Source organism: Podarcis raffonei, chromosome 15, assembly GCF_027172205.1.
Source record: "Podarcis raffonei isolate rPodRaf1 chromosome 15, rPodRaf1.pri, whole genome shotgun sequence".
Classification (NCBI taxonomy): Eukaryota; Metazoa; Chordata; class Lepidosauria; order Squamata; family Lacertidae; genus Podarcis; species Podarcis raffonei.
In genome coordinates, this window is record NC_070616.1 from 35,437,949 (window position 1) to 35,464,381 (window position 26,433).

The following is a 26,433-nucleotide window of genomic DNA, read 5'->3' on the forward strand; positions in this document are numbered from 1 at the left end:
ATTGATAGCCTTATTCTCCTTCACTAAATTGTCTAATCCCCCTTTAAAGCCATCTAAGATGGGGGCCATTGCTACTTCTCATGGGATCGTTCCTCTTTTTTGTTATACGGAGCCTAACATCAGGCCCCAATGTGCCTTGTGCCCATGTCCACTCAAAGAGAGTGCATCTTTTCCGTTTTGGTCCATTGCTTTGATTCCTAAAAAACCCCACAATACTGGCCTGTTATCCATAAAATAACGAGGAAGTAAATAAGATTCTCCATCCTTTAATACTGAGCTGTGCAGCCTCCCTTTCAGCCTTCACCTCCTCTATCATCAAAGAATGGTGGGAAATTGTGACTCTGGTTATCATTAGGTCCTTTTGAAATTCTGGCCAATGATTTAGCCCGAAGGGTCAACTGCAAAAGCGAAAACGTTGCAAATTCCAGGCCCCAGTCTGATACTTGGGAGAAGAACGGGGCAAAGTCTCTAGCAGAAGGAGGGGAAAGGAGCGGGGGTGTCACAGCATGATTAGCTTTCAGCGGTCCAGCGCGAAGTGTCATGGGGAGCGCATAAGGCAGGAGTCGGCTCACAAAGGGGGAGTCCTCCTCTCTCTTAGGTCAGGGTTCAAGCGCAGCTCAGGTTCACAGTGACGGGATGTTTCGTTCCCATCCGCTGGTTGCTTGTCAAGCCCGAGCGGAGCAAAGCAACAGGGTGCAGCCTAGTTAGAAGTGTCTGCGACACAAAGGCCATCATCTCAATTGGCACTAATTGACCCTCCTTGCTGGTGCCATCAGCAGTGAAGCCAAGAGGTGAATGAGTAAGCCACAAAGAAGGAACTCTTTCCCAGTTCCCTCTCTCTCTCTCTCTCTCCTCTCATTCACACACCACAGCCCTCACCGGTAGTAAAAATGAAAGCTGATTCTAGGCCATTTATATCTGTGCTTTTACCAAAACAAAAAACTGGAGCCACAAATACATCACAGATAAGGGAGAATTGTCAACAGGTGCATTTTTCTCTCTTGTAACAGTGGAGCTCAGGGACGTCCAGTGAAGCCAAGTGCTACCCCACCAACACCCATCTCACCAGCTTCCTCAAATAAAGTCATGTTGGGAAAGGGCTGAGAGGGCGTGGGGTGAACCTACAAGTGTCCTGTCCACATTGTCAGGCCTCAGAAATGGTGCCACAAAATAAGATAAGACGGAGCATGGCTCAACTCCATAGGTACAGTACTAACTCCGGCATTTGTTGTGGTGATTTCTTCGTCCCCGTTGGCCTGCTGCAAAATCAGTGCTCCTCCTGACAAATTCTAACTCGGGACGCTCCAACTTCTTGTACCAAGTGGGCCGCAAGAATACTTCGACTCAGAACCCACTGGCCACACACTAAATTACATTTCCATACTGTAAATTAAACTGTTTGCAATATATTTAATATTATTGCATATATAATTATTGCATATAATTTATATTATATATAATTAAATACACAACTAATAGATTTAATATTGTTAATTATTATCAAACTAATTTAATACACAGAGAGAGATATGCGCTTTCATTAACAACGCATGATGGAAAAAATATTTTTTTTAAGGCTTTAAGATGTTTGTTCTTGAATGTTGTTGAGGGCAGCCAAAAGATATTAAGCCATGTGACTAGGGATGCCCAAATCTATCAATTACAGTTTATTGTTTTCCAGTCTAGAGTTCAAACCTTCCCATTTCCCACGTCAGTTTGGAATGTTTCATTTTCTTTTTTTTAAGTCTGCAGGAAAATTCATCAGCATTTTAGTGTGAATTTCTTCTAATATACACATTTCTCTACGCAGTTCACCTTAATAGAGTGCATTTTTGTGAGCAATTATCATGAGCAGACGTGCATTTCTATGCACATTTTGCCCTGGCATATGCATTTTTGTGTACACGTTTGATGTTTTGAGAACTGCATTGCAAAATTCGGAAAAATGCACATTTTCAAAAGATGACTGTGTTTTGGTCCACGTATTGTTTCAGAAAGTGCCAGTTAGAAGTAGTAAAGTACCCTTGACCATAGGGTCCAGTCGTGACCGACGCTGGGGTTGCGGCACTCATCTCGCTTTATTGGCCGAGGGAGCCGGCATGCAGCTTCCATGCCATGTGGCCAGCATGACTAAGCCGCTTCTGGCGAACCAGAGTGGCACACGGAAACGCTGTTTACCTTCCCGCCGGAGTGGTACCTATTTATCTACTTGCACTTTGACGTGCTCTCGAACTGCTAGGTTGGCAGGAGCAGGGACCGAACAACGGGAGCTCACCCCGTCGCGGGGATTCGAACCACCGACCTTCTGATCAGCACGTCCTAGACTCTGTGGTTTAACCCATAGTGCCACCTGCGTCCCAATTAGAAGAAGGCCTGCCTTTAAATGTGAACTGAATCAGATCTCACCCATACCTGCATACATCTCCTTTCCCCAATGAACCAGTGCCTACTTTTCTCTCTGCAGTTGCCACGCAATCCCACAAGGATACGAAGACATCTCTGGTCTCACCCAATCCTTTTCTTCACCCCTCCTTCTCACCCCCCCCCCACTGAGCTACACAGAGCGCTGCTTCTGGCATGCACAAGCCGCAATCCAGAGCAGAGAGGGCAGTGGGGCAGCCAAGGCATCCCTTGACTGACAGCTCCGGTCTCCCAGCGTAATTTGAACATTCCAGAGGTGACCGCGGGGTTAATGCCGTCTCGAGCAGGCTGGGATCAGGCCTGGCTGTTTGTTCAGGGCTCCCAGAACAATGAGACTTTAAAGAGATTTTCAGCACCCCGGGGTCCAACCCAATTAGACACAGTTTTCCAGGTTGGCAGTCAAAAAGTGGGAGGAGGAAACCAGGTTTTAAAAGAACACACTCAGGAGTCAAGTTCAAGGGTTGCCTAGCAAGCTCTAAGCTGGGGAGAGAGGAAATGGTGTTGGGGGGGGCGGAATCTCTCTTTCTCCTGAAAGTGTCATGAGTGTCCATTTGCTAAAACTATCGCTTTGGAAGCCCCAAGACAGGCAGGGCTCTCTTGAAGACCAACTCTCCAGCTATTTCCTCCAGCTGCCGCCTCGCCCTTGGGGGAGCAGTAATCCCTTGCCATTAATGAGAGCTTTGTGCCAGGATCAAGGGGTGGGGACGACCCACAACTTCAAAAAATAAAATAAAAATTAAGAGTGGGGGGAGGCGAACGAAACAAACAGGCATTAAAGAAGCAGCATCAAATAAATCCAGGCCTTTGCAGCCTGAGCGATGCAAGCATGTCCCCTTCAACAGTAGCTGGGAAACCATTTTGCCCCGCTCCCCTTTCCAAATGTATTTATTATATTTCCTTCCTTCCTTCCTTCCTTCCTTCCTTCCTTCCTTCCTTCCTTCCTGGCACTCAGGGCTCTGGACGTCTCCCTCCTGTGCTTTGATTTCTCATAACAATCCACACAAGAAGGTAGAATAATATTCTGAGACCGTGCGTGTCAACAGGCTCAGGGTCACCCAATAATCGTTGCTTGACCTGATGCTTGAGCACAGGACTCCCTGTCTAAAACTCAACATGCTAAATCAAGTGTCTTCAACTATTTCAGACCCAGGACCTACTTTTAACTCAAAGATGCATTTGGCAACCCTTTTTCTTAACCTTTTGCCCATACATTGGCATGGTGGCAGAACTCGTGTTGTGACGCACCTTGGATCAGACAGTGAGTGACCCACTAGCACAGGCATGGGCAAACTCGGCCCTCCAGATGTTTTGAGACTACAGTTCCCACCATCCCTGATCACTGGTCCTGTTAGCTAGGGATGATGGGAGTTGTAGTCCCAAAACATCGGGAGGGCCGAGTTTGCCTATGCCTGCACTAGCAGGTCCACTCCTGACCCACCGGTTGAAGACCAGTGCTCTTTATCAGCATACCGTACTTTCAGAACAGAAAGTGTCCCTGTTGCAGATGTCTCATATGTGCTACATTTACACTGTTTTGTTCTGGGTTTATTTATCAATTCATCTATTTATTTTTAAAAGTGTAAATAGCACTATGACTAATCTGCAGCAAGCCTATCTATTCCCTCTCAGCCCTATCTCCCTGAAACTGGACTACACCATGCAGGCTCTATAAAGGCACAAATATATACCGTATTTTTCACTCTATAGGACGCACTTTTCCCCCTCCAAAAATTAAGGGGAAATGTTTGTGCATCCTATGGAGCGAATGCAGGCTCCTTGGCTTCAGCAAAAGCAACGCGAAGCCTCCAAAGCGCGGAGGGAGCGCTTCCTTTGCACTCCGGAGGCTTTGCATTGCTTTCACTGAAGCCTTTGGAGCGCAGCGTGAGGTCCCGCTGCGCTCCAAAGGCTTCAGGGATAGCCACCTGAAGCCTTTGAAGTGCAGCGGGAACTTGCGCTGTGCACGGGGATAAAGGCTCCCCATGCCCCGCAGAGGCTTCGCACAAAGCTAGACCAGCTATCCCAGCTGCTATCCCAGAAGCCAGAACAGCAAGAGGCTATCCCAGAAGCCAGATCCCTCTTGCTGTCCTGGCTTCTGGGATTCAGATTTTTTTTTCTTGTTTCCTCCCCCCCCTCCCAAACTAGGTGCGTCCTATCGTCTGGTGTCCTATAGAGTGAAAAATACGGTAACAGGTTTATTAAAGGTAAAGGTAAAGGTCCGTATGGGCCAGTCTTGCCAGACTCTAGGGTTGTGCGCCCATCTCACTCTAGAGGCCGGGAGCCAGCGCTGTCCGCAGACACTTCCGGGTCACGTGGCCAGCGTGACAAGCTGCATCTGGCGAGCCAGCGCAGCACACGGAACGCCGTTTACCTTCCCGCTGATAAGCGGTCCCTATTTATCTACTTGCACCCAGGGGTGCTTTCAAACTGCTAGGTTGGCAGGGGCTGGGACCGAACGACGGGAGCGCACCCCGCCACGGGGATTCGAACCGCCGACCATGTGAACAGCAAGTCCTAGGCGCTGAGGTTTTACCCACAGCGCCACCCGCGTCCCTCAACAGGTTTATTAGGCAGGGTTATATATGCCTACCCGGCAGGGCTCTTACCACAGGTCTGCAACAGGGTTTCTCCTAGGGCGGGGACGGGGCTGGATTTTCCTTAAGCAGACTGCGCACTATTGGAACTGCACCAGTTCCGATCTCTCTCTCCTTCGTTTGCACGCTTCAGCCCAGGCCATGAAAAGATGCATTTTCAAAATCTCGTTCAATAATATATCAAGCCACAGTCGCAAATTTGCTGGTGGTACACAAGAGGTTTGCTTATGCTCAGTGTCTAGGAACAAAAACTCCTCAGTATATTCCAACCCCCATCCCCTGACATACCTACCTACCAATGAAATCCATATGATTTGGGGACACGAACACATAAATCTCTCCTTATGAAAGCCTTGAGCCATAGAGATGCCTTTCATTAGGAGATAAGAAAGCTGACTTTGTTGAAGGGGACAATGTTGCTTTTCAGACTGGGCCCCACAGATTGGTCTCCTCTTGCTTCCCCTTTGCCAGAAGACCAAGGCTGATCTCACAGCCTGCCCCAGTCTACTTCACTCTGGATTAATTCTGCACATCTCTGAGTCAAAGCAGATGTGGTAGATCCATGTGCAGATCTCCCTGGTTCTTAAAAAAGTTTTAAACAACTGCCTTTAAGTGGGTGGGGAGGTGTTGATCAGAGCACCGATGCTGAGGGAGGGGAGATTAACCCTTTGCTGCATGCCATTTACCTGGTCTACCACTCCCTCCCACAGCTGCGGTTACCTCTGCTAGAGTAGGAAAGCACCTGCAACGTGCTTGTGTGTGTGTTTTCCTCCAGGGGGCTCAGCAGTGGGCCCCTCCAAACATCCTGTTCATCATGCACTCACGATGATCTGTGATCAGTATGGTATTGGGGAAGTTACACACAGCCCTGCTTTCAATACCATTTGTGTTTGCAACAAAGTTTTGGAGTGGGCCCACTGCTTTGCTTCCCGTCAATGCGTGTCCCGTAACTTCCTAATGAACCCCTGCAACTCTTCACACCTCAAACATTTTTGTTGTTGTTGTTGTTGTTGTTCCATTTTTGTTGCTCTGTAGTGCAATAGTCCCCACCTCCAGACAGGATTATTGCAACAACAATGGGGAAGCGGTACAGAACAACTAGTAAAATGGAATTGTGTGTGAATGGTCCAGTATAAATCCACCAATACAGTGGTACCTTGGGTTAAGTACTTAATTCGTTCCGGAGGTCCGTTCTTAACCTGAAACTGTTCTTAACCTGAAGCACCACTTTAGCTAATGGGGCCTCCTGCTGCTGCAGCGCTGCCGGAGCACGATTTCTGTTCTCATCCTGAAGCAAAGTTCTTAACCTGAAGCACTATTTCTGGGTTAGCGGAGTCTGTAACCTGAAGCGTATGTAACCTGAGGTGCCACTGTAAAGGACTATTATTGCATCAACAGAAGACTCTCGCAAAACCCCCGGTTTGAAGGGGTCCAGTTGCTTTTTGAGGGGTGTGTGTGATTTAGATTGGGTTCTTATCTTAGCTGCTGTCCAAACAGGAAAGGAGATTGTAACTAAACATCAGGGAAAACTTTCTGACAGTAAAAGCATGGAACAGTCTCCCATGAGAGGTGATGGACTCTCCTTTCTTGGAGGTTTTTAAGCAGAGGTTGAATGGCCATCTGTCACGGATGCTTTAGTTGAGATTCCGGCATTGCAGCAGGTTGGACTAGAAGACCCTCGGCTCTCCCTTCCAACTCTACAATTCTATGTTCAAAGTTGTTCTCTGAAGCGGTAGAGGTTGGTCCAGTAGGAAGTATTCCACAGAGGGCAGCCTGAATAAAGGGCTGGTGTTTGCATGCCAAAATAAGCTGCAGTTCACCCCAAACCATGCACTCCCATCACTGGGAATCTGCCTTCTACACGATGGCTCAGCATCATATCCAGCTGACCCCTTGGTTTTTCGGACAATGAACTTTCAGCACATGATACTCCCAGGTTGATACCCAGGATATAAGAGGGGCGGGCGGGCAGAGTATTTTGTGGTACCTAAAAGGCTCACAACTTAATTTATTGCACCACAACCTTTTGTGGGATACAGTCCAGCAACTTGGAAGGAACCACATAAACAACAGTTCAGACTCGTTGCGCAGTACAGATCTTTGAAGCTGTGGCCTCAAATGCATCCTTCATTTGCTTTACTAAGAATTCCAAAACGTAACAGCTTCCACATTCTCTCTCTCAAGTCACTCTAGTTCTTGCTGTGGCAATTAAAATTCCTACACACACACACACAGCCCAGACTTCAGTTTTGTTGTATTTTGGTCACTAATTCCTCAGCCCTTCATTAAGGGCCCAGAACTGCCCAGAGTACACAATGGCACTTACAGCTTCTCAAGAGCACGAAGTCCGAAAAAAGAGCCATTCTTCAGAGTTGCTATCTTGTTGTTGCTCAATATCCTGGGGAAAGAAGGAGGGGAGAGAGAGAGACAGGGGGTTATTCATCCTATGTTAACCAAGCATCCAGGGCTTAAAGGGGTGTACTAGGTGTGTGGTCCTTAGTGATGGATTCATTAGCCACACCCCAGTTAGCAAGGGGGGCAGGAGAGTAGGGAATGGTACAAAGGCTATAGGGTAAATGTACAGCATAGCAGTCTATAGGAAGATGCCCCACCCAGCTACTTAACAGTTATATATAAGCCGATTTGCAAAGTGCTCTTCCAGATGTTTGCTTCCACGTCAGCAGAAGAGTGATCCATAGCAACATTTTGCAGTCACAGAACTAGGAACAACAGACACAGACTTCTCTATAAGACTGAACGGGTGAATGCCCAGCAGAGAAGGAGGGTCTTCTTAAAACTGAACGGTCTTTTTAATGGACTCCAACAGCCATTGACAACTAAGAAGCTCCAGTCTAGATATGTCAGTGCTTCCTGGTTTTAAAACTTTATGCTGTAAATCTTTATGCTGTCAGCTTTTACAGGTCATGTTGTGTGATTTCAGAGGAAAGCCTTGCTCTCATCCCCTGCTGTACATTGTAAAGGCCTTTGGCTATACACCAGGCATAGGCAAACTCGGCCCTCCAGATGTTTTTGGGACTACAACTCCCATGATCCCTAGCTAACAGGACCAGTAGTCAGGGATGATGGGAATTGTAGTCCCAAAACATCTGGAGGGCCGAGTTTGCCTATGCCTGCTATACACAATAAAATCGATTGGTTGACTTTCATTGACAAGCTGGTGTTGTCCAGCTATTGGGAACTACAACTCCCAAATGCCCCAAGCAGCACAGTCATGCTACTTGGGTCTGATGGGAACCTGTAATCCAAAGCAGCTGGTGGGCACCAGTTTGGCAAAGCCTGGACTACACACTCCCAGCACATATTAATGTATCCCACCCAGTACTTCCCCTGTATCCATTACCGCATTCAACACACATCTGCTGGGAATGCTTATGATCGTAGCGGTGGCGGTGGTTTTAAACGCTTATTGCTCATGGTTTCCATTCAAAATATAATGTACACTTGTAAAGCAGTGCGGAATGGAAACAGATTGGAGTACAGAGACGTTGCAGTTGAGGAATTCAAACTATGTCTGGGTGGCCTGTTGCCATCTAATGTATACAAGGTTCAAAGTATTTTTATAGTCTTGTCCCCGAGCCAACGGTTGTCATTAGCACCTGTGCCTAAATGGTGGTCCCAGATGAGGGTGAGCTTGCCCATTCAGCCCAGAAGATTCATGCAGTCAGTTCAATGGGGCTGGGTTGGGCACCGCAGTGCAGGGAGGGGGGTGCAAATCCATCGCCAAAGGACGGGAACGGGCTGCTCACAGCCACAGATGGATCAGAGATGGATTTGTGTTTTGCTCTCAGGTTGCATTTTTGAAAACAATTTGTCTCTCAGAAGGTTAGACATTTTCTAATGGTTTAAAACTATCAACATCTCCCAATTCTTCTGTCTCTGGAACCCTAGAATTGCAAAAAGGTTTCAGAACTGTAAAAAAATGTTACAATTTTCTGATCTTCCCCCCAAATTTATGCTAAGTGGTGTTCCCACTCATTATTATTATTGTGCATATGTGGCTAATATTACTAATCTGAATTTCCTTTATCCTACATATTGTTGTTTCATTTATTCATTCATTTAAATCCTTTCTATTACTATTTCAGCTGGGAAAATATTACCTTCTGTTTGTTGAATTTAACTGGCTAGAGATCTATTATCTAGATAAGGATATGCTACTATACTAATATAAATTATTGCAATATGTACCACAATTCTTTTATAAATAAAAGAATGTGATCATTTAAAATAGTAAAAATTTGCCTGCCCTTTATCCCATTTACTGATTAATTAACCAATTACATTGAAATAAATGTACATATAAATCAAGAACTCGGTTTCTTTCACTGATGCTGGAAGAAACACAAGATAATCAACTAAAAAGCTAGCATAATTAGAAGGCAAGCCCCCTTGCAGCTGTTGTCCTCTGAGCTTGGAAGTAACAGAGAGCCACCATGACTCACCCGTTGATACCTTCCTTCTGCATGAATTTCTCTTAATCCAAATTGGCAGCCATCACAGCCTCATGTGGTGGGGAATCCCACACTTAAACTATGTGTGAAGAAGTAGTTTCCTTCATCTGCCCTGGATCTCCCACCATACAGCTTCCCTGGATGACCAAAGGTTCTATATTATGAGAGAGGGAGGATCTCAACAGGAGCATTCGCAAGGTCTGCTTAAAAGTCCTTCTCTGCCTTTCCAGCATCTTCTCTACCAAAGCACTGCTGCCGGCACCTTAGTTCAGGACTGGGCAGGGGAAAGTCCATTGTACCAAGTCAGAGCATTGGTTCATCTAGCTCAGCAGCTCTCCAAGATTTTAGACATGGGTCCCTCGCAGCCCTACCTGGAGATGCAACTTGGGTCCTTCCGCATGCAAGGTAGATACTCTACCACTGAGCTACGGCGCTTCCCCAATCGTGTGGTGGCAAATTGTGATGGGGTAAAGCCAATGCACAATGTGCTACATGTATACTCTCCCACTGTCCTTGTGAGGCGGGAAGACTCCTGAATTCCTTCTAATTGTGCCTGGTATAAATCACTATTCCTTATTCTGCCCTTGAGGAATACCTTGTAAACATCTGGTTAGCGCACATTGCTAGCACTGGTGTTCTTCAAAATTCATACAAGAGGGGCTAACAACATTAACTTTAATTGTATGGTACAAAAAGGTAAAAACCATTTCCAGGCAGCTAGTCCTCAGGGTGCTTCATTGCTAGTTCTCCACACATCCAGCCATATGCCAAAGCGCTCTGCTCAACCACGCTGCTGAGATCTGCTCTCTGTCCAGCAGAGTTCCTTCATCTCACAAGCTTGCAGTTCAAGTGTCCCCGTCCGAGTTCAGCATTTTGGCAGCAGCCAGGGCTGAGGGCTTTTCAGACCTCTTTGTCCCAAAGTAAACAGTTTAGCTGACCACAAAAAGGGCCTTCTTTTGGCCTCAGGCCCAACGAGCAGGAAGGCAGCCATGCTGAAAGGAGGGGGAGAAAGGAGGAGGAGCCACCAATTCTCCCAGATGCTCATTAAAAGCTTTTTTAATGAGCAATTAGCCCTCGCAGACACTGCCTTCCACCAGCGAGGGCCATCAAGCAGCCCCTGAGCTTTAGACAGCTTGCAGTCAGAAGCCACTTCAGACTCTCGACGTCACCCTTTCAAGCAAGGGGGCTTTCTCAATAGGCTCATTGGCAGCCACCACAGCGATGCCACTGTGTCACTGTGCAAAGAGAGAAGCCATCCCATTGGCTCATCCCAGAGGAAACAACCTTGGCTCCCATCAACTGGCTTTCGGGTTGTCCTAGTAGGAAGGTTCAGGGCGGGGGCTTTCCTACTCTCAGCTACAGCAAAAATCTGACAAGGTACATGCAGGTAATACTGGTGGCTGCTTAAAGATGCACTCAAGAAAATGGTTTTCAGGTATGCGTGGAGACAAAAATGATATTTATTTCTTTAAAGGCCCCACATTGGTGATTATGGACTTCAGCCTCATGCAATAAAGGGTCACTAAATACAAACTCTGGTAGCAGCAATTGAAAGCACAGACTTCTTCTGGGAGGAGGGTGGCCAAAAAACACCTCCTAGATATAAAGCAGGAGAGGGCAACCTGAGGCGTGAAGGCCAAATGTGCCCCACCATAACTCTCTCTCTCTGACCCTCCCAGCTCCCCCCAGCCTGTCCAGATTACATAGATCACTGGCCCTCCTCCACCCCTTCCTTAGGCTGTTCTTGAACTGTGTGCATGAGCTGACAAAATGCCTCTGTAGCTTGCCTAGGAAGAAGATGGGGAGATGTGTGCATGGGAGTGTAGAAGCCTCTTCCTCTTTGCGTGGCTGGAATGCCACCTATTGTACATAAGTCACATCCAGTGCTCTGTCCAGTTTTGCCTTTGGCCCCTGACCATTGGTGGCCCCCGCTAGGCTTTCCACAAAAGAATGTGGGTCTTGGGAAGAAAAAGGTTTCCTGCCCCTGAGACGAAACCTTTGCTCTGGGAGCCTATTTCTTTTCTGATATAAGGAAGCTGCCTTATACCAAACCAGACCCTTTGTCCATCTTGATCAATATTGTCTACAGTGACCAAGCAGAGGCTCTCCAGGTTTTTCAGACAGGGATCTCTCCCAGCCCCGCCTGAAGATGCTGGGGATTGAACCCAAGACCTTCTGCTTGCTCTGCCAACCAAGTTCCAGCCCTCGTCAGTCGCGATTGGCCCAGCTTCAACTTCACGTGCCTGCAGCGTGTATCTTAATATATAAACTATGCATGGCCCCAGAGCAGCTGGCAATAGGTGGTGTCCTGTCTGGCAACGGCAGATGGAATTTCCTCTCTGAACAATAGGAAAGCCTGACCTCTATTTCCCCCTTATTGGTTATGCTAAGTACTTCCTTTGCCGCTGACACATGCGTAGTTACGCCTATTGCCAGACTGTGAAAACATCTTCCTTTGTTGGGTCATTCCAACACAGGCCAGGGAACGTGCCCACCCCCCAGCCAGGCCAAGTTACCTCCCATCCTCTTTTCCCTGAGCCAGCAGAATAAAAAGGGCCAACCCCTTGCCTTCAGGTGCTCCCTGGGAAGCCATCAGAAGATGCTTTTGACTGAGTCAGACCATTGGTCCATCTACCTCAGTCTTGTCTAACCTGGCTGGCAGCAGATCCCCAGGATTTCAGGCTGGGTTCTCTCCCAGCTGTAGCCAGAGTCTGAACGTGGGACCTTCTTCATGAAAAACTAATGCTCCAAGGCTGAACCCCTTCCCAAAGCCCAGAACGCTACAAAAGGACTACTAACCACAATTTCAGAACCGCACGAGTGCCTTTCTTGACCACCTTAAATTCAAATGAAGAGATCTCCCACAGTTTAGTGTGTTAAGAGTACACAGTGGCATTTCAGGAGCATAATGCATGCACACTTCTGATCTAAAATGAGTAATGAAGGAAGACGCTCTGCAAATGAACCTTCTCATGCATTCAAAGAACACAAGAAGGGATGTAGAGGAAGCCCTTGCTGACCATGCCCCCTGGCAGCTGCGTATTCAGCATTAGTAAGAAAGGGGTGGCGTATGTCAAGGGCTCCTTCGCTGGATTGGCCAATGTCCCCAAATGGACAGAAAGAGCCCTGTGCAAACGCAGCTCCTTTAGCACCAGCATTGAATGCTTGTTGACCAAGGTATGTGGCAAGCAGACGCATTGGCAAGGGATGGGTGTGGCCAGCAGGTTTGCACCCACTCTGACAGGTCCAGGGAATCTGTGGCCCTCCAGCTGTTGTTGCACTCCAGTTCCCTTCAGGTCCAGCCAGCGTGGCCAAAGGTCATGGGCGATGGGAGCTGGAGTCCAAGAACATCAGGAGGGCCACAGCTAAAAACGGCAAGAGTTATAGAGCAACCACCTTATTCAGTTACAGTCAGCTTTGGATAGCTAAACAAATCACTAGTGCATCCATATCACCCTCTTAAAGCAGGGGTAGGGAAACTTTTTCAGGCTGAACACCAGGTTCCCTCCTGCGTGACCCACTTGGGGGGGAGGCAACATGCCAGAAATGGGTGGCGCCAGAGGCAAAAGTGAGTGGAGCCATGTGTTATGTACTGAAGTTCTCACCCTGGGCCAGCAGGGGGATACTGTAGATAGTTTTCACTCAGGTCCACATATGCAAATAAGGGATTGAAAGTGACGTTCAGTGATTGGATAGTTACAGAAAATGGTTACTGTTGCGTTCTAGAGGAGTTTTATACAGTGGTACCTCGCAAGACGAATGCCTCGCAAGACAAAAAACTCGCTAGACGAAAGGGTTTTTTGTTTTTTGAGCTGCTTCGCAAGACGATTTTCCCTATGGGCTTGCTTCGCAAGACGGAAACGTCTTGCAAGTTTGTTTCCTTTTTCTTAACACCGTTAATACAGTTGCGACTTGACTTCGAGGAGCAACTCATAGAACGCGGTGTGGTAGCCTTTTTTGAGGTTTTTAAAGACTTTGGTGATTTTTGAAGCTTTTCCAAAACTTTCCCGACACCGTGCTTCGCAAGACGAAAAAAATCACAAGACGACAAAACTCGCGGAACGAATTAATTTCGTCTTGCGAGGCACCACTGTATAAGCAGGCTGGCTGAACCCTTCAGTTCAGTTCTGTTCTGGCCTGTGAATAAACAAGAGCTGTTTGAAGAATTGCTGTGTCGTCTGATATGTTCACCCACAACTTAACACCATGAATGTAAATTTCCCCTTTGTACAGTAGGCTACTTTCTACACACACACACAAATGTCCTCCATCCAGGAAAGCAAAAGTCTTGATCAGAGTTCAGGGGCACTTTTCAGCCAAGGAAGGTGGCGAGGCGCATGGCTTGCGCAGAGACCTAGTGGCCAGGCATTTGGCCCCTGGGCCTGAGGTTCCCCACCCCTATCTGAAAGCTGCCCCACCCCATGAATGCTCAGCAATCCAGCCATTGCAGTGAAAACAGAGAGAGCAGATGTACCAGGTGTACCGCTGCATACACAGATGGGAAGACATGTTCCCAAGGTGGAAAGTGAAAGCTTTGCCTGGTTTTTAGATAACTTTGGGTGATCCAAGTTTCTGCCATAACATCCAGATCACCTCCCAAAAAAGGCAAGGACCCAGGCAGCCGAGATAAAAATCAGCATCCTGACTGATCTGCTGCCAGCGTCCAAGAGAAGGAATCTGCATCTTTATGGCTTGGAAAGAATATCCTTGACCCTCTCATTCCCACTAAAGCTTCAAGCTCAGACCGCTTCCCCCCTTGTATTCTTCATCAGAGATGTAGTTTTGGACATCCCTCAGCTTCCCACAAACCCTTTCCCACTGCTTCATAGTATCACAGAATTGTGGAGCTGGAAGGGACCCTAAGGATAATCTAGTCCAACCCCCCAAAATGCAAGAATAGGCAACTATTCCATATAGGGATTGAACCTGAAACCTTGGTGTTATCAGCACCATGCTCTAACCAGCTGAGCTATCCAGTCAATAAGATGAGTCAAATAAGCCATGCTATTGCCATTTTTTTGCTGTCTGTGCAGACCAATGGAAGGATTCTTGCAGCTGGAGTACGGGATGCAATACTACAGGTGGTGGTTAGAGGTTGCCAGGAGCACCATATTAGGATGCTTCCAGACAAACTTTTCATTGAATTGTTTGCAGGGAAACCGACTATTTAATAAACATTCATTCTGATTGGTTTGCGGGGAGCTTAGACAGCACAGAGTCAAAGCAAGTGTTAACCCAAAAAATCCAGTGCATTTTCCCATCAGTTTCTTAGTCACAAAAAGTCAGGTCTTTGGGGGAAGCTGGTTTGTTGTACAAGACGCCCCCACCCCCACCCCATCAACAGTAATACTGCAGCCTGGATGTACCAGTATGTGACTGAATCATAGAATCATAGAGTTGGAAGAGACCACAAGGGCCATCGAGTCCAACCCCCTGCCAAGCAGGAAACACCATCAGAGCACTCCTGACATATGGTTGTCAAGCCTCTGCTTAAAGACCTCCAAAGAAGGAGACTCCACCACACTCCTTGGCAGCAAATTCCACTGTCAAACAGCTCTTACTGTCAGGAAGTTCTTCCTAATGTTTAGGTGGAATCTTCTTTCTTGTAGTTTGGATCCATTGCTCCGTGTCCGCTTCTCTGGAGCAGCAGAAAACAACCTTTCTCCCTCCTCTATGTGACATCCTTTTATATATTTGAACATGGCTATCATATCACCCCTTAGCCTCCTCTTCTCCAGGCTAAACATGCCCAGCTCCCTTAGCCGTTCCTCATAAGGCATCGTTTCCAGGCCTTTGACCATTTTGGTTGCCCTCCTCTGGACACGTTCCAGTTTGTCAGTGTCCTTCTTGAACTGTGGTCCCCACCCGAAAGCAGCGGCATTCTGGAAGCCCCCTTTGCCTTGCATTAAGCCTCAGCCGACTGGTTACCAGAACCTTAATAGCTTTTGTGCCATCAGCTGCATTGACTTTGGCAGTAAACAAAACCCACCCCAGCAATGTTTATGAGGCCAAAGTGTCAAGTAGGGTTAGAGGTGCAGATAGCAGGGGCTAAACAAAATAAGGGCAGGCAGCTCTATGACCTGCATGGAGGTTAAGCAAGACAACTGGCTAAAAAGGGTTGCAAGGCTGGGAGAAAGAACTCCACTGAGACTCCACAAATTCATCTCCCCCAGCAGGTTTGTAAAAAGCAGATTTTTCCAGCTGCACCAAATTCCCCATCAGACACCCCACACCGGAAAAACCAGGGGGGAGCTAAGCACAGCAACACTTTGCTCCTTCATTAAGCTTACACCCTGTACCTGGGGTTGGTTTCTCCATAGCAGACAGGCCTAACTAATATCCATTGACACTGACAATTCATTTATTAATTTTTCTCAGTTCAGTAAGTAGCAGCCACAAAACAAGGAGGGCTTTGATGGTATTGAAGGATATGGCAAAGCATTATGGGTCTGCAGATGAAAGTGAGGATGAGGTGGTTTATATGGCAGTTTGTTTAAAGCAGTACATTCCACCCTTATATAATTTCATAAGGTAAAGGTAAAGGGACCCCTGACCATTAGGTCCAGTCGTGGCCGACTCTGGGGTTGCGGTGCTCATCTCACTTTATTGGCCAATGGAACCAGCGTACAGCTTCTGGGTCATGTGGCCAGCATGACTAAGCCGCTTCTGGTGAACCAGAGCAGCTCACGGAAACGCCGTTTACCTTCCCACTGGAGCGGTACCTATTTATCTACTTGCACTTTGACGTGCTTTCGAACTGCTAGGTTGGCAGGAGCAGGGACCGAGCAACAGGAGCTCACTCCGTCACATGGATTCGAACTACCAACCTTCTGATCTGCAAGTCCTAGGCTCTGTGGTTTAACCCACAGCGCCACCCGCGTCCCTATATAATTTCATAGATTCATAGAATTGCAGAGTTGGAAGAGACCACAACTGTCATCTAGTCCAGCCCCCTGCAATGCAGGAACCTTTCACCCAACGAGGGGCTCAAACGTATAACCCTGAGATTGAGATTCTTTTGCTCTACCAACTAAGCTATACAAGCTACAATCTGTGCACATGCTGTCCCTGTCATGCAAACAGTTAGTAAACACAACACGCCTAACATGCCTAGTTTCCTTCCCATGTTTCAAGCTGCACATTATCAGCTGTCCAAAAGCACCAGTTTTCCTCCAAACTCCAGATTTTGTGTCAAACTGCACACTGAAACAAAACCCTCACCCCTGACCTGTTGCTCTACCAGGGGCCACACTGACCAGCGCTAATGGGAGTCAGGAGTCTAGCAGCACCTTAGGGGCGCCAGGTTGGGAAAGCTACCCTATGCCTATCCGTTTCCAGCATCTGCCTGTGGGGTCCCTGTTTGTATGACAACACAGAGAGAGAGAGGGAGGGAGAAAGAGAGAGAAAGCACGCAGGATTTTGGCTCATTTGTTTAAAAGGGGAACTATGTTAATGAAAAAAACATGGACTTGAAAGATAACAGCAGCAATGGGGAAACTTTCTTTCCAAGGCGCCTAAACAATTAAGGGGCCTCAGCAGTCCCACTTTCAAAAGAGACTCAGACGCATCAGATGCAATTTCACTTGGAACACAAAATGGAGCCGGAGGTGGGGGGGGGGGCAAGAAGAGGTGGGGGGAGATTTAAACAAAACAAAACACCAAGTCGGGTTTGCCAAGCGTCAGCGCAGAGACAGATCCTGCCTGTGCCTTGAAAAAGGTCCAAGGCAGCGAGAGAGGATGGAGACCCAGCATTTCCTTCCCGGATCCGTCCACCCATCCTCTTATCTTGCAGGCAGGACAGGAGGGGGAGCAGAATGAGTCGGGGAGGGGAGGTCAGAATGCACTTATTATGTCCCCTCTTGGCTTGCAACTTCTATGCAGTTTTACTGACCATGGAGGTCATTTGCTCTTGCAAGCAGCAGAGGAGGAGTTCCTTCCCAGCCTGGGGCCTGAGACTTTGAACCGGAGAGTCAAGAGCGAGGATTGAGCTTCAAGCCTCCTGCGTGCAAAGATACGGTTCCTCCTTCTTCCCCCAAGCAAGGCTTTCCTTAATGGAGTCCTTTTAAGAAGGCAGAGGCCTGGTTTCTGGGCTGATGCCTGGCAGATGTAGTTCTAGACCAGAGCTGGGGAACATCTTTCAGCCCAGGGGCCACACTCGCATCCTTCTAGGGGCCACATGCCAGTGGTGGGCAGGGCCAGTTGCAAAAATGGGCAGAGGAATGAATCAAATCCTGCTTTCATGCAGTAGGATATTTAATAATGAACAGCTCGCTCTACCCTCCCCACCCAGGTAAGCGAGAAGCACAGCCAGGGCTCAAGGGCACATTTCAGCCAGAAACAAACCATAAAGGAGGTTATAATGCAGGGCCAGCAGGCAGTGCAGCTGTGTAGACTATGGGGAATTCCAAGGGCCAGATAGAAAGGCTTGGAGGGCCACATTCAGTTCCTGTTTCCACTGGGTCAGGAGCGTGATTGTGTGCGTGTGCTTTTAAAATCCTCTGCCGATAAGCTCTTCCCCTTATCTACCGAGCTTCTAAGGTCATGGCTTTGTATGCAGAGGGTACTGCATTTCCAGACCCCAAAGGTCTAGTGCTGAGTGGACAATACTGAGTTAGATGGGTTAAAGGTCTATAAGGCAGTTTCCTATGTTCACAATATCCAGCTACTTCACAGGAAAAGACACTACAGGGTCGAATTCATTCATGGGTCTCCACGGACATGTCAAATTTGCTGCTTAGCTTCAGTTTCTAAGATTAAGTTATAGAACTATGACTTTCAGCCACGATGTTTGCCATCCAGGTGCTACAACCAGAGATTCCAACAGGTCAGTCGTTCCTCCATTCCAGTATCCTGTATCCTTACTTGGAAGACACAACTAAGGATGTTGGAGAATTTTGACAGAAACAGAAACGGGAGCAAAAATTGCTGGTGTTCTCTTATTTGTCCCGCAATTTGAACAGAAATCACTCCAGTAAAAAATGATAGGTATATACTCTGTTGTTGCTTCTTTCAGTTCGTAAATGATACCTAATAGATTATGTTCCCCCACACACCCAGTTGCCATTGTTTGTACCTTTCATTGAAATGAAAAGGGCAGAACAATGTAATTTATTTAACTATTTGCATAAATTACGTAAGTTGTGTAATTTCACCACAGCAGACAGTGAGACGAATAATGCAGTTTGTGGCAGAATACAAACTGCAGCAGAAAGGAAACAGTGCTGCGTGACGATCAATGGGCAGAATAACCCTAGCCACAACCAACCAGAATTGTACCCATTATTCCAATGCGGCTAACACCAGAGATTTTCATAAGTCTTGAGAGATTCAAGATACTGGCAGTTCTATTTCCAATCAATTCAGTGCATGGGACTCTCCATTTTCACAGCTGCCCCACATTGGGGCAATGTTTTATTATCACTCTCTACCATAAGCCCCAAGATCCCTTTCTTGGTTAGTCATCACCAGTTCAGACCCCAGGAATGGCAGCTGGAGAAGTCCCCATCTGGCAGGCAGACTCCTAGTGTGAGCTAAAGCAAAATGCACGATAAGACAAGGAGATAATTCCTTATTCTTCCCACATGACCCTTCCCCAAAACTAGTCAATTCTAAGGACGTGGAAGAAATTAAGCTCAGTTTGCAACTAAAGTCAAACTGACCTAACTGGCATTCCCTGAAGCAATCGGGAAACTGAAACACAGGCATCCTTTGAAATCCACAGTTCCCTGAATTTTTGCAGTGCAGTCCTCCAGCCAAGTAACATGTACAAAAATGAATATACTAGGACAAAGTGTAAATTAAAATGCATTGCAAAAATGCATTGCAAAAATGTGTAGAACAGACAAAGCTGTGTAAAGTAGGATAAATTTACACTAATATGCTGGTACATTTCCACGACGCTTTTTTTTTAATTAAAAAAAAATCATAAACTGGTGTCGGTTTTAAGATTGGAAAATGAGCATGGAGTCGTTCTTTACCTAATTTCAGGCGCTAGTAATTAACATCCCTAGTAATTTCTTGTTACTATTAACAGCAGGGCAGAATCACAGAGCAGACCCAGGACACAAATTTTCTGGGCTGCAGGGCCTTGTCTAAACGGGTCTCCCGCCTGCTCTGCTTAGCTGGTTTCCTGTTATTGACTAGCTTCTTGTTATGTTTATTTACACAGACCTTGTCCAGGTTGGGTTGGGCCTAGGACTAGGCCCAATGTTGCAAAGGGAGGAAGAAGTTTTTTTTTTTTTCTGGGGTGGGGTATGAGGACAGTGGGCTTGCCGGAAGCCGCATTCAGCCTGCCTCACTTGAAAACCAAAACCATTTCCCTTGCTGGAGGACAGTTCAGGTGTTCTGCTCTCTGGGCATGGCAGAGGACAGGATCCAAATGGTGGTGCAGATGTCTTTTATGAAAAGGGCAATCTGCTCAACAAACCCTAAATTTCTTCAGGCCCTCCATCAGGGCCTGCCCACTCAGGAGGCAGGGTGAAGCAGCTGCCTCAGACAGTGGACGTCCAAAAGGCAGTGCCCTTTTGGGGCGCCCCTATCTGCCTTGCCACCTCGACCACTGGTAGAGAAGCAGCGCCGGCTTCCGGCAAGATCTTGAAGAAATCTTGAGCACATGAGATCTTGTGAGACTTCAGCAAGATCTTGCAAGTTCTCGCTGGGACTCGTCATCACTGCTTCTGCTCTATGGTCGGTGCCACGCAACCCAAGTTAGGGAGACAGCAGTGTGTTCCTGTTTTGCCTCAGGCGACCAAATGGAACGCACCACCCTTTCCTTGAACTGGTTTACTTATTAAATTTAGATCCTGCTTTCAGAGTGGCTGGGAACCAGCTAAAAACCACACCAATTAACATTTGACACTGCAGGAAGCAGGCAATCCTAGGCAAGAGAGTGTTAGCAATAAACAATCACAAACACTTAAAGATCCTGCAGGCCACCTTCCCAGAGTCACGGTGGGAGTAGCCATGTCCTCTCCATGAATTTGTCTAATCCAGGGATCAGCAACCTTTTGCAGCTGTGGGCCAGTCCACTGTCCCTTAGACCATGTGGTGGGCCAGACTATTTTTTTTTGGGGGGGGGGGATGAACAAATTCCTATGCCCCACAAATCGGGCCCTCCCTTAAAGAGGGCATGTACTGCGGTGAGACCTGGACAACCAACTCCATGTGTTGTGGGTGGGTATGACTGGTCAGCCACAACACCCGATTGGTAGGTCCCTCATAGCTGGGTCCAATCTGGCCAATGGGACGCAGTCCAAATGGTTTGAGGGACCTATCTATGCCCATGCACATGACCCAGAGCTTCCTCTTTCGGCACGTGCATTCGGAACACCCACCCACCTCTCCCTACTTTTAGGACTTTGCACTTGACCTTGCTAAGCCGTCGTGTGTCGTCTGTCATTGGGACAGGGGCACGGCAGGAATTTTCCCCACTTGTCTGATTGGCTATTGCCATTTGGGTTTCGCCTGCCATGTAGCAAATCATCACAACTTGTAAGGTTGTGGATAGGCACTGGTTCAGGTGATAGGGATGGGAGAACGCTCTCGCCATCCCTATGTGAAGGGTATTCCGTTAAAGGAATTCAGGGACTCGATGGTTTGGTCAACCCCTGAAAGGGACTTGTGCCCGTGCCTGAGTCCAGGGGAACATTTAGGTGGTGGAGGTAGCCTGTTCCCAGCTTTCCGCTTTTCCAGGTGTTCACCCTTGGCTGACCTATGTGCTGGAACCCTGGGTCAGCGCTACCTGCATGGCAGGGAGCTAGTCAAACCAGAGCCTATGCAACCAGTCACTTTCTGTAATCAATAAAGTTGTGGCCTAAATTCTACCAAAAACAAACCAAAAATTTGAGTCAAGCGTGAATTTATTTAGGGGGAAGGTTTCTGGGTCTGAACATGCAAATAACCCAGAGATGCATTTTAAATAAAAGCACACATTCTACTCATGTAAAAACACCAGGCAGGCCCCACAAACAACCCAGAGATGCATTTTAAATAAAAGGACACATTCTACACACCGATTCCTGAACTGTCCACGGGCTGGACTGAGAAGGCGATTGGGCTGCATCCGGCCCACGGTCCTTAGGTTGCTTACCCCTGGTATAATCCCCTTTTAAAATCATCTAAGTCATCACTACATCCAGTGGTCATGAGTCCCATAGGCCCCCGCCCCCAATGGTCTATCACCCAGGCAATTGCTTCATCCGGAAGCTAGCCTGGCTTATTTTAACACTTGCCAGGCCCAGGGGTTCAGATGCTAGCCTGCCTTGTTTAGCTTTTAGCACTTGCTGGACCCAGGGATTACAGAGGTCTGGCACCCACAGTATGGTGTAGATGTGGCTCTGCTGTCAGAAGCAGAATGATGAAGTAGATGGAACACCTCTGCTTAGATCGGGCAGTGCTCTTGTTATGTCACTTAGTGCTTCTCTTCCTTCCTCCACTGCCAACACCACACAACATCCCAAGGTTTCAAAATAGCACATCTTGGTTTGGGAAAGGAGACTGTTTGGGCTTTGGTGGAAAGAAATGCCCACTAATTCTGGGGTGTAGTGACTGTTGTTGCTAATAATAGCTTGGTTGAGATGCATGGCCATTCCCACATGAACAAGCAGAGTCCTTAATAAAAGATGCATCCTTACTTTGCTTGCAGGATCACTACTAGTGATGAGCTGCCCAAACATTGGACAGATATTCATTTTATTTTATTAAGATTAAACAGTTCGCAGACGCAGGACATCAGCTTGCCTTTCCCGCAAAGTAGATCTTCCATTGTAGAGAACAGAGGAAACTGCTTTTTACCAGCAGTGTTCATCCATAGTTTTGTAAACTTGGGTTTTATAAGCCATGCATGGGAGTTCATCCCTTGCCCCCGACCTTTGCTGTTGTGGGCATCACCTTGCCAACAAAGGTCCGTATAGTTAAAGCCATGGTTTTCCCAGTAGTGATGTATGGAATTGAGAGCTGGTCCATAAAGAAGGCTGATCGCCGAAGAATCGATGCTTTTGAATTCTGGTGCTGGAGGAGACTCTTGAGAGTCCCATGGACTGCAAGAAGATCAAACCTATCCATTCTTAAGGAAATCAGCCCTGAGTGCTCACTGGAAGGACACATCCTGAAGCTGAGGCTCCAATACTTTGGCCACTTCATGAGAAGAGAAGAGAAGACTCCCTGGAAAAGACCCTGATGTTGGGAAAGATGGAGGGCACAAGGAGAAGGGGACGACAGAGGACGAGATGGTTGGATAGTGTTCTCGAAGCTACCAGCATGAGTTTGACCAAGCTGCGGGAGACAGTGGAAGACAGGAGTGCCTGGCATGCTCTGGTCCATGGGGTCACGAAGAGTCGGACACGACTAAATGACTAAACAACAAACGTTAGCAGCACTGAAGTGTCTTCTCCAGGGGGCAAGCCTGGGCAGTGTATATGGAGGTCCTGGGCTGCCAGAAGACAAGTCCCCTCCTCTCAGCCTCACTGGTGTGGTCCAAAGGAAAGCAGAGCAAGATGTTTGGCAACAGTTTGGCTGCAGGAGGTGCTAGAAGAAGGTGTACAAGATGTCTTAGGGACTCCACTCCAGAGTTTTATAGCTTTACTCCTTAGCCTTTCAGTCTCCTGAATATATCCACCAAGGTAGCAGATACAGATTTTCCCTTGGGGTTTGCTCCCAAAGCCTTTCTCACAAATGAGTACATCCGCAAGACAGCAGAGGTTTAGGATCAGAGCTTTTCTACTCCTAGATGGGCTACCTTCCAAGGTTGAGAAGTCCCATCAGCCTCTCATTTTCCTCTACAGCATGGGCAGTAACCATCTTCTTGACTGTTGGACTCTATACAGTGGTACCTCAGTTTTCGAACGCCTCCATACTTGAACATTTTGGAACTCGAACACTGAAAACCCAAAAGTAAGTGCCTCGGTTTTCAAACGCGCCTCAGAACTCGAACAGGAAACACGGCTTCCATTTTGAGTTTTCCATATTGAGGCTTGCGTTTTGAGGCTTTCACTTTCGGACGTTTCAGAACTCAAACGGACTTCCGGAACGGATTATGTTCGAAAACCGAGGTACCACTGTATCATTCTCGTCCACTCAATCTGCCAAAGTCTGTCTTCACATGCAGGGGAAGTCTGTAACTTTGCCCTACCTAAAGATGCCAAAAATTGAACTCAGAATCTTTTGCATGTAAAAGCTGTGCTCTACAAGTTGAGGTACAGTTCTGCCATAAACTGCATTTTCATTGCCTTCAAAAGCCAAACCACAACATTTTGTTGGGAAAATGATATCTCTCACTCACCCCTTCTCCCATCACCGCCACTAGGTGCAGGGGATACTACTCGGTTGATTCTTTTATCCAAGCAAACTGTTAAGGGTGCAGGGAGTTTTTGGGAGACCCCTATTGGCCCACAGTGCTACAATTCCCAGAGTTTCCTGGGCAGAGGAATTGATTGTTAAGCTACTCTGGGAATTGTAGCTCCGTGAGGTGAACAGCGGTCTCCTAACTTCTCTCAGCACCCTTAGCAAACTCCTAGGGCTCCCTTTAGGAGGACACCATGACTGTTTAAAGTAGTAGTATAATACTGCATTAAATGCATAGTGCAGATGGGGCCTAGGTGATCTCTGACGTCGCTTCCAAACTGATGATCGTTGCAAGAGGAATACAAGGGGTACAACAACTTTCGGCTACAAGTTCTGCAACACGTGGGCTCTGCTCTGACCACCCTCCTGCGCTGACCTCTTGGGAACACAAAGCCAAACAATAAAGTCATCGCCTAATTGAGCGAGGGCTGGAAATATCCCTCCTAACAATGTGAGGATTAGGGGGGGGGGGAACCAACCAAACTGAAATCTCCATCAAAGAGGAGAACTGTTCCTCTGCCAAACAGAGAAGAGTGCAGTGTGATTCCCTTGGTAGGCCAGATCCACACCACACATTTAACGCACTATTATACTGCTTGAAAAGTCACAGAAAATCCTGGGAACCCTAACGGTGCTGACTTCACAGAGCTACAATTCCCAGCACCCTTAACAAACTACAATTCCCAAGATGCTCTACAGCATATATATATATAGTGGATGTGAACATAGAGAGCTGACTTCTGTATAAACCCAGCCAGGCTTGACTTTGATCCAGTGCCATTCAGCACATCGAGCCAATTGCATCCAGCGCGGCCCTAACACTGAGTCACCTCGAGTTTCCAGCAGTTTGAAGCTAATGCCGCTTAATTGCTAGGCACAGAGGCACTTGTGACCGCACTACCAGAGCTGCGCACAATCAGCCACTATCAGATTGCGGGACTTGGGCTTGGCTGCTGTGCTCTCTTGCTCTCTCTCTCTCTCTCTTCCCCTCCCCCCGCCCCCGCCTTCTTCCTTAAATAAAATAAAATAAAATTCTCATATGAGGAGCTGAAAGGAAAACAGACAATTATTTTCTCAAGCACACTCGAATCCACTTGGATAAATAATAGCTCCAGAAACAGGGCTGCTAAAACAATAAACTTCCTCTCTGCGCCCAACCAAAAAAGGATGTGGGGTGATGCTCGCCCCCCTGAGTCAGAAAGCAGCCGGTGGCATGGAGACGTGCAGCAAATGAAGATAGAGAGAGAGTAAGCCCCCCTACCCCCCCGCCTCCCAAAAGCAGAAGATCGGAGTTGAGAAAGGAAGCAAGACAAAAAGAGAGAGAGAGAGTTTTTCTGCTTCAAGCTCCCACCCGCTCTCAGCTCTTTCTGTTGTTGCTAATACTGCAGTAATTAAAAGCACATGCTGAAGGTCTAACAGGATACAGGCCATTTGGCGCATGCAGAGAGTGGACGGACTTTCTTAGGACGGTTTTGGGTGGGGTGAACTTATGAAAGAAAGCCAATTTCTTTATCCCCCTTTAACAAAGATACGGCAGATAGGTTCTTGTTCTCCATTAAAACACGACAGTCGCAATGTCTGGGGTGAGGAAAGAATTTCTCCTCTATGCCAGCTGGTGAACACCCCCGGTTTGCGTGTTGCAGGGCAGGGAGAGAAGGAGAGGGCACATTTTCCTGTTTGTGCAGCTGCGAGCTGGTGGGGGCAGAAGTTGGTTTGTGATCTTGAGCCACAGGAACATTTACTGCTACATGAGGGGTCGGGCACCTCAGCCCCAGGGGCCAAATGCGACCCATTAGACCTTTCTCCCTGGTCCTTGGGACTCTCCACGGACCACACCCCTCATTGCCCCATCTCCACATTCCCAAGTGCTTTTGTCTGTAAGGAATGCATCCTTGAACTGTGATAACCCCTCTTCCTTGTTTGCATGGGGCACACAGCAGTGTAATGTGAAGAAGCCTCTGGCTTTTCTGTAGCAAGAATGTCGCCTGTCATACAAAGATAAGAATTGCACCCACAAGTTGCAAAAACCATAAAGACATATGTAGGGCAAAGAATGAAATACAGATGGACCCAAAATTAGCATTGTCATCAATCTTTTGTAGCCAAGATTTCAGAATCCCATATAAGGCAAAATGCTTAGATTCATTCATTCATTTATTTAAGTTGTGAAATGCTGGATGAAACCCTAAAGATCTATTGTTAGAAGCATGGTATAACAAAGTATGGGCAATTCTGTTGGAAGGAAAACTGACTAGTCAAGTTTGGGCACACAGACAACAAAGGGAAATAGATTGGATTAGGGAGATTTCCTACCACAGAGATTTCCACCTCTCACAGTGTGTGGATGTACATGTGTGAATAGAACTAGATCTCCTTGTTTTTACCTGTGTACTGAGCTCCCTACCTCCTACCTCCACCCTTTACAGAAGCAAAAAAGGTGCACCCCGAATACAGCCCACTGACCAAATCTCCATTTCCTTTTCCTGCTACTCCTTCCCCTACTTCCAGATGATTGCAGCGAACTTTTCCGAAAAGGAAGGGAGTGAACGCCGTAAGGGCCACCTTTACTTTGAACAAGGATAAAGTTGTGTCTTAGCTGGTACAGGAGC

At 47.3% G+C, this 26,433-nt stretch overlaps 1 protein-coding gene across 1 annotated transcript in view; it reads right to left on the reverse strand.

The window, feature by feature from the left end:
• ADGRA2 (adhesion G protein-coupled receptor A2) overlaps window positions 1–26,433 on the reverse strand; it is a 121,314-nt gene that overhangs the window by 74,742 nt on the left and 20,139 nt on the right. Inside the window, exon 2 of the mRNA XM_053366567.1 lies at window positions 7,339–7,410. Coding sequence (XP_053222542.1) covers window positions 7,339–7,410 — 72 coding nt within the window. The remainder of the gene's footprint in view (window positions 1–7,338; window positions 7,411–26,433) is intronic.